General features: G+C 38.6%; 1 protein-coding gene across 1 annotated transcript; it reads right to left on the bottom strand.

Moving 5' to 3' along the window:
* Positions 1-640: 640 nt before the first annotated feature.
* On the bottom strand, positions 641-7196 carry glb1l2 (galactosidase beta 1 like 2). Its single transcript, XM_073489934.1, has 18 exons — positions 7024-7196; positions 6722-6790; positions 6506-6601; positions 6316-6424; positions 6105-6197; positions 5934-6015; positions 5321-5385; positions 5049-5133; positions 4590-4727; positions 4414-4494; positions 4164-4270; positions 3551-3697; positions 3357-3428; positions 2562-2640; positions 1934-2021; positions 1481-1595; positions 1025-1141; positions 641-898 (listed from the first exon to the last, which is right to left on the bottom strand). The coding sequence occupies exons 1-18, from the start codon at positions 7185-7187 to the stop codon at positions 788-790; spliced, it is 1818 nt and encodes a 605-aa protein (XP_073346035.1). The 5' UTR covers positions 7188-7196; the 3' UTR covers positions 641-787.
* Between the last annotated feature and the right edge of the window lie 1311 nt (positions 7197-8507).

The following is an 8507-nucleotide window of genomic DNA, read 5'->3' on the forward strand; positions in this document are numbered from 1 at the left end:
TGTACATGTGGAACTTCCGGGTATTATTTTAAAAATAAACTCAACAACGTGCTTATGAATAATTGCTTGTGTTTAGTTTTCACTGTATGCTTTCGCAAAACACACTCATGATAATATATTAATATAGGCAATAAAATCAGACTATTGTATCAATACTATTGACGGCAATTTTTTCCTGCGCTAGCTAGTCTGACAAACGTTTTCCCTTTATTGTGAAGGATGAGACGACTTATTTCTGTTTCCGTTACTACGCTTTGTTTCTGGCTGCGTGTGGTTGGTGGTTGGCTTTTGTGAATAAGCGTCGTTCATGTGACGGACAAGCCTTTGGTCCAATGAGAAGCTGGTGCAGGCGTGTCACAGTGTCAAAGGTTCAGACAACGTTATTTCCATTCAGAGCAAAGTTCATGCTGGAGTAAGAAGAGACAAGACAAATCAGACGGTGTTGCACTGTTGTGTTTAAGGCAGCAGAATCAATGGCAACATGCCCAGGTATATATATTATGTTACTGACAGAGGTTTCTTGTTTATGCACACCAGCAAATCTTGTAGAAAGAGAAAATACATTTAAAAAAAAAACCGTCACAAATAAATGATTTTAAAAAAGAGTCAATGGCAAGGTATAACATTTCACTAAAGCTCTGAATGAAAAATAAATAAATAACCATACTGCTGTACAATAGCAATTTAAAATATCATGGCAAGTAAATCTAGCTTCAAATCATTGACAATAAAAGCCAGTATCATTAAACCGTGTGTCAGAGTCTGTGTTGTCGCTGTACATTGTTTTTTATAGCAGTGTGCAAAAGGGGAGTTTGTAAACATCAATTGTCTTTCCATGATCAGGACTTTCAGCAAACAGTATTTTGTCGTCCGCTTTTTGCTCCTCGAAAACAATAACCTGAAAGAGAACATTAAAAAAAGTATAATTTTTTTATGGACGCAATCTGCCATAAATTGTGTAGGAAAAAAAGTAGAAAGCAGAGGCAAACTTCACCTGAGCGAACCTAGAGCACATGGTGTTTACCTGATTCTCTCCATTTCTGAGCCAAGCTCCTGGGAGATAAAGGAAATGCTGGGGGCCGATGGACCAGTGACGCCCAAGGTTCTGCCCATTGATGAACACGACTCCTTTACCCCAACCCTGTGGATGGATGCACTGGTGTGATCAGTGAATGGACAATTTGGGAAGTCTACCAATTAACTACATTAAAAACATAGAGTAGTAAAATGTAAGGCTTGAAACATATTGAGGGTGCTTCACAATGTTTTTTTTTCTCAATTAAAGCATACATACACATGTAACACAAAGACTAAGATGCTGCATAATACTGTACATACTCTTATTAAACATGCAATGCAAAGCACTGCTTTTTCAACATACATTTGAAATAGTAGAAATAGTAGATCAGTATGTAACATGTCCTTGTTCTAATAGATGCAGTTTAAAATAATAAAAAAAATGACTGGCTGTCCTACTCACAGGGAGTCTGATGAAGGTGTCTCTGGGGGGATTGTCCACAAACAGTCTGGCCTGGAAAAATCCTGGAATGGAAGCTGACTTGAGGTCAGACTTCCACTGACCTGAGCTTGTTAATCTGAAACAAGATCAAACATTAATTTGAAACACTGACTGTATTCATGTTAAAACTGAAATCAATGTGGACTTTATGAGGCAATAAGGAGTTGGCAAATCATGATGACTGAGTTCTGCAGTACAGTTATTGGTTTAATAGGCTTTGTGATGAGGTGATTGGGTCTACATAAAGGCTACAAAAAGGCAGCTAATCATATACATACACCACTAAACACCAAAATTTGCTAAATTAATTTGCTTTTTAATTTACAACCAAGAAACAATCGATCTAGTATCCATGAAGAGGTTAAGTATTCTGGACATTTTCACAGAATGAAAACTTAAACTCAATTAACTAACCTTTTCATAAAGCCTGGCTTCATATCTAAACAGAAGGTGGTAAATCCTCTCAGAGGGGTGTGATTTAACAGAACGTCTCCCACAATACCTGTAATACGATATTAGACAAAAATATGCAGAAATACCAGCAGATCAAACACAGTTACCAGGCACATGCGGAGTGTTCTATCCTATGTGCAGTAGGTATCGCATCGGGGTGGTGGCCCAGAAAACATAGCGTAGGTCAGAAAGTTTTTACAGGCTTAAATAATGTTAAAGGAGTAACTGCCAACTACAGCTGCCATTAGCTAGTTAGCTCAGTTAGCCGTGCAGCTAGCAGTCTGGACTGGGAGCTCGGGGAAAAGTGAGAGTGTTGGTGTTTAGCACAGCAGCTTTGGACTGTGATGGGCCTGGGCTAGCTGGTTAGCATGCAATATTCAGTAGATATCTCTGCAGCGATACATACATGTCACAACAAAAACATCTGTTGATAAATTCAACAAAAAATCTTACATATTGCACTGTTGCAGTACATGTTAAGAATGGTTTGACTCAGGTCTGGAAATTATTTTTAATATGAGCAGTTCAGGTCTGACATATACATTAGCAATACACAATCAGTAGTAATACATTCAGATGACTAGATTACCTTTGCGCTGTTCATCCAGAGCTTTCCCATAATTCACTCTTCCACAGTTCTCCACAAGCAAGCTCAACGTCCTCTCTCCCTTCCATACACAAAACAGAATGTCATTCGGAAAGTTATTCAGCAATAAAAAAGTGATCGCCACGAGACACTCCGGTATTTCTGTCCTTGTTTGAATATGGCAAATGAAAATAGTGAAAATATCAGAGAATACTCTGACATGCCGACATGTACAGTGTCTCAGAATCACATTTTGTTGTAAGTTCTACTAATTCCTGTTGAGCCCACTTAAAAGTTCCAAATTAAACATATTATTATTAAACTGTATATTTAAATCTGTGCCTCACAGTAATGACTGCCAGCTGTTGCTGCAGGTTTTGTTGAATTAATCATAATACTGCAGATAAAATGTTTTTAATTCATTGTTTTTCAATTATGAATAAGAAATATACAAGTGAGTATTATGCTATCCTGCTATAACAGAAGGAAACATGGACTAATTTCATTCTAAATTACTCGCTTGTACCTGGACACCATCTCAGCAAAACACACAGTCTTTTCTAGGCAGCAGTTGGATATCTTTGACAGCTATGTAACAGGTATGAACAGTGACCAAAACCCACTATATTGTATCAAAAATCCTTTCACCCCAAAGAAAAATTTTAAGACTCTTTAGAAAAAATCTTTCTGGGATGCTTTAGACATATGTGCCCTTGTACTTCAGTGATTACCCTCACCCTAAATCTGATTATAATTTGAATGGCTGGCATGTTCAGGACCCATAGAAACAGTCAGTACCTTTCCATCAGGGAGTGTCAGCTCATGAGTCTTGTAGTCAAAGCTACCAACACATTGCCTGTCCACAAAAACCTAAAATACATCAAAAGTCACAATGACAGGATTACGTTAAACCATCTTGTATAACATTAGAAAATGTATTTTGAAACTATATAATGCATGTAGAGTATGTGTGTCTGTCTGTGGGTCCTGACCAGTGCTCTGTCTCTGACGTTGTTCTTGGAGTTGAGGGCTCCTCCACTGGTGATGGTAGTCTCATACAGTGTGTAACCGTATGACTGACCGTTGTTATTGTTGACAGGGAGATTCTCCGTGTTCACCGGGCTCTCTGACCTGTGTGGCTGAATGAATAGTCAGACATTAATACATTACATGTAAGAATTAGGCAGAACACATCAGTAAATATGACCTCTGAAGACAATGAAATGTAATCTGTATCTGTGGTTGCCATCACTGCCGGAATTAGGAAGCTCCATTCTCACTGATGAAAATCACAGAAGAAGGACATTGCGACGCACTTGGAATAAAAGAGTATGTGACAGAAACTTCCAAAAAAAGACAAGCAAGACTGCTGACACCTTGATGTATGGCCGAAGTTGCGTTGCTAGGTGTGAGGCATCTGTCTCAGACTTGCGTGCTGATAACAGAGATGTTCTGTCTGTCTGAGGCTCACCACATCTTACAATTTGCTCTCATCCCAGCAGGGCTCCTATATCTATCCGACAGTAGGGTCTATACGGTGTTTGACTACAGCATTTTCCATTCTGTGGATTATATAATCAGCTGTCACACCAGACGGGTGCTCACCTTGTCGGTGAAATGCAGGCTGTCCCAAAGTGACAGGTGGCGCTGGATGACAACGGGGTCGTATGCTTTCCTCTCCTGAGGAGAGGGCACTTCAGGAAGAGGCTCAGCTGGAACAAGAGTTGATAAAAACCTTTAATTAATGTTACCTCTTACAGACTCAATTAATCATCAAATTAATTGCTAGGTGTGCATAGTTTCTCATTCAATTTGTAATGCAACTGATGCAGGTGGATGTTTCAGAAGACATTACAGTGGTACTGGCTGAATAAATTCCTCAAGAGTTGATATTTTGGGGTGTAATCTCCAGCCTCGGATAGCGGCGCATCGTAATCTGCAGTGAAAACATTTGCAGTGAGAAGCAATGCATTTGTAAAGGGAAATCATATTCATCAATTATCTGAAACATCCTTTGATCTCTGAACCAACCGTAACTGGTGACCTGAGGTTTGTAGGTGCCAAAGTCCATCGCTCCATTCATGAAGCCAAAGCTGGTTCCCCCATGGAACATGTACAGATTAATGGAGACACCTCTCTCCAGGATCTCTGACACAACAGCCAGCATGTCTGTGAACCACATGATAATAAATGACCACATAATACACAAAGTGAGCCAAAGAGCAATACACAGCAATGAGTAAGTTGTTGAGTGTGGCAGTAATGCTCCCCTGTGCCGGTTGAAATGTCCTTGAACGATACCTGAACCCCACAACTCATGAGAGATATTCTGAATTGCCTGCATAAATGCTATCCAAAATCACACACTGGCCATTGTGAAGCTTATAAGTGTGTGAGTGAATGAAGGGAATGCAGAGCGATGCTGAAAATGAGCAGCACTCAGCAAAAATGTCCAGAGGAAAAAGTGCTGGTTGAAAAGTGTTTCCTTACCCTCAGCGTGGAACACGTGGTGATGTTCTCCCCAGACATCAAACCAGCCAGACCAATACTCCATCACCATTAGAGGTTTCTGGGGCTACGCAGAACACATGCCTTTATTACATACATATCTTTCCCTCGACTTTAGTTTAAGTTTAATGGTCTTACACAATAGTCTAATAAATGCAAAAGCAGAAATGAATGATAATGTTTGTTTTTTGTTAGAAGTTATCAGTAGTGAGTCCAAAGGCCACGTTGCAAAGCTACCCTTTATGACCACTTACCTGCATGTCAGCTAAGTACTGGATAGCTCCGAACGACAGTCTCTGAAGGTTTATTGTTTTTAGAACTGAAATAAGCGAGATAGAAAGATTTACAGCAAATGAGGCACAGTCAAACAATCACAAAGCACATTATGTGTTTCAATCTACTCTACATCACACAGTACTTTTTTGTAAAAGATATCCTCAAAAATTCAACCATGTCTCCTTGAAAATCTCTTTGCATATTGCAAACACATAACATTGTTATGATGTAATGAGATTTGTTTGTAGTTAGCACCTACATTACATATGACAAATTGTTACAGACCTTGGATTTGTATTTCCAACAGTAGTGTTGCACACAATTTTTTTTGGCAGAAAACAAATTAAATACGTTGTCAGAAACATTTCACTGGCATGGTAGGGTATGTTGATTAACAACATTTCCTCATAATGTTATAAGAAGATAACTTGGCCGGCAACAAATTTCCCTCAAAATGTATTTGCTGTTGCAAATTAGTTGTATACAAAAAGTAATTTCTAGGAGACAGGGCTGCAGAAATGATACACTGTAAGGGGTAAATGAAAAAACACTAAAATATATGTTGATTCAAGGGTTAGTTATCTTCATTACCCCCTTCCATCCCTCCATATCTCAAGCCTTCCCAGTTATCTGAAGTCAGTAGGAGCTCCTTGATTCCTCTGGACTGGAGACACTGCAGGAAAAAAGTATTGTTTGCGAAATGAACTACATTACAATGTATTGTAATCATTTCAGTGATAAAAAATAAATCAATAAACTCACGTCCTTTATAAGCGGCATGTATTTCTCATCTTTGGCGTATGATCCGTACTCATTCTCCACTTGAACTGCAATGATTGGGCCTCCGTCTTCAAACTGAACGAACAAACAAGGAAAAATATTTATACTTATATTTTTCCTTGAAATCCCCACTAATTCCTTCAGGAAATGTTGACATGAAAAATTATTTTAAAAAAGTTTGAGTTTAACTTACCATCAGAGGTTTGATAACAGAGACAAGCTTGTCAAAATAGAGGTTGACAGCATTGACAAACCCAGGATAAGTTGTCCTCAACTGCATGAATTTATCCTGTAACAACCAGCTGAAAGAAACACAAGAGCAAAATTGGTGGCTTGCTAATACTATATGGTGATATTTTAAAGCAATGGACAGAGGATGTTACCTAGGCAACCCACCCAGGTCCCATTCAGCGCAGATGTAAGGTCCAGGACGTAGGATCACCCACAGACCCATCTCTGCTGCTAAAGTGACATAGGCCCTGAGAAAGGCAGAGACACCTTCTGCTTCGTTTAAGAAATTAAATATGAACTATTCTGCATGTCTTTTGGAAACATTAAACAAACTACAAATAGAGAGAAAAAGAGTGTGAATACTGTACTTGAGGTCCAACTGATCCTGAAAGTTGAATGTTCCTCTCTCCGGCTCGTGCAGATTCCACGGCACATATCTGAAAAAGTGAGCAAGAAAACAATTCTTTTTAGCTTATAAGTAATATTCTGCTCCAGTGGCTCATGAAATCCTTGTTTTTGGTTTGTTTCTGTTGCATTTTCACGTGAGCTGTTTCAACATTGCATTTTATACAAACACATTTGATCTAATCCGATCTGTGTTTGACCTTCTGCAGCAAAAAACAGTGAAAATCCTGCTCAGTCAAGTTGTCAAGTTGCAGTGGGAGCCTACGTCGTGAGAGTATTGAGGCCACAGGCCTTCATCTTCAGCAGACGGTCCTCCCAGTAGGCTCTGGGGACTCGGAAGTAATGGATGGAGCCACCCAGGATGCGGAAGGGCTCTCCCTCCAGAGTGAACTGAGATGAGTTGGCCCTTAGACCCTCAACACGACTCATTCTTCTCACTTCAAGGGGATGTCTGGGGTGGAAAAACGATTAGATAAAATGGAAAAAAATCCACCTTTCAAGCAGGTCATATGTGTTGGATAATAAAATTCAAAGGTAAACAGAAGTATTGAAACATTTTAACATGTTGTAACAACTGTAATAAAACTTATATATAACAAATAGTAAGCTATTAAATTATGCATTTGATAAATTGTTCATAGTGTATTATGAAAAAGGAACTGCGCAGAAAATGATACATAAGTGTGATTAAAAGTAAAAACTTACCGAGAAAAAGTCCCAAATGCTAAATAACTGAATATCCCAATCATATAAAAAACATTGTCACAGCTGTACCTTGATGCTGAGCTTGTCAGGGTGCATTTGAAGGGAGGATGGTGCTGGGCGGCCTCGAATGCTGTGGATAAGGGAAACTATTGTTGTTTCAGAACAAAAATATAATAGTGCTCTGTGTCTGTCCCTGTCTCTCTCTGTCTCTCAGTAGTGCTCAGTCAGAGCAGGGAGGTGTTACATTGTTCACAGTGATACTATAGTTTACATAAAGACTGTACGGATACCCTATAGTGGCTGTAAATATAATTACAATCCTACAGATGATGGATTATGTGTGAATAGTAATACATTACAACGCAATATCATATGTGTGTGTATCATATTATTAGGCCTCTGTGTCCCTGGTAGTTGAGGTGTTTATTCTTCATTGCCTCTCAAAGTACATCAACATTTTATGATAACTGATGAGATAAAATGTCAAAAAAAAAGCACCACAACAAATATTATTTGTTATATTATTATTTATATATTTTTTTTATAAAAATAAATATTAAAGAATATTGAACAAGAGTGCTTTTTGGAACTACACTACAAAGCTGAAGAGACCCTTGGTGTATACTTTTTGGAGTTGTTCCAGTAATCTCAATTGCTTTATGACACTGTTGTTGACATTGTTCTATCCTCATTATTAATCACAAAAATAAGCAGATATCAGTCAAATAATATTAAAGCTGTGAGGAGGGAGAGGTGTCCTTAAGTCATGGGGCAGTACATTTAGAAAATAATTATTACATGGCATGAAAATTGAGAAATTATTTCGCATTGTGATTACATTTTGTATACCATTCTACAAATTGTCAGGTTGGAACAATTTACATACAAAACCAAATTTAATTTTGCACTTCGATGGAGAGCATCCTGGGAACTGTCATGGCTGTAACCTGAAGGAGACTGTGGGGCACGCCCCTTCTGGTTTCCCTCATGGGACCTTATTTTGGAAAAAATACATATGGTAGTGAATGGAGAGAGACAAATACT

This window comes from Pagrus major, chromosome 2 (assembly GCF_040436345.1).
Source record: "Pagrus major chromosome 2, Pma_NU_1.0".
NCBI lineage: Eukaryota > Metazoa > Chordata > Actinopteri > Spariformes > Sparidae > Pagrus > Pagrus major.

Excerpts from the sequence above, each read along its gene's own strand:
- glb1l2 (XM_073489934.1), bottom strand. The coding sequence starts at position 7,187 with ATGAGTCGTGTTGAGGGTCTAAGGGCCAACTCATCTCAGTTCACTCTG. Across the intron at positions 5,386-5,933 it reads ATATGGAGGGATGGAAGGGG|TTCTAAAAACAATAAACCTT; the intron begins GTAATGAAGATA and ends CGCTTATTTCAG. Across the intron at positions 2,641-3,356 it reads TGACACTCCCTGATGGAAAG|GGAGAGAGGACGTTGAGCTT; the intron begins GTACTGACTGTT and ends TGTGTATGGAAG.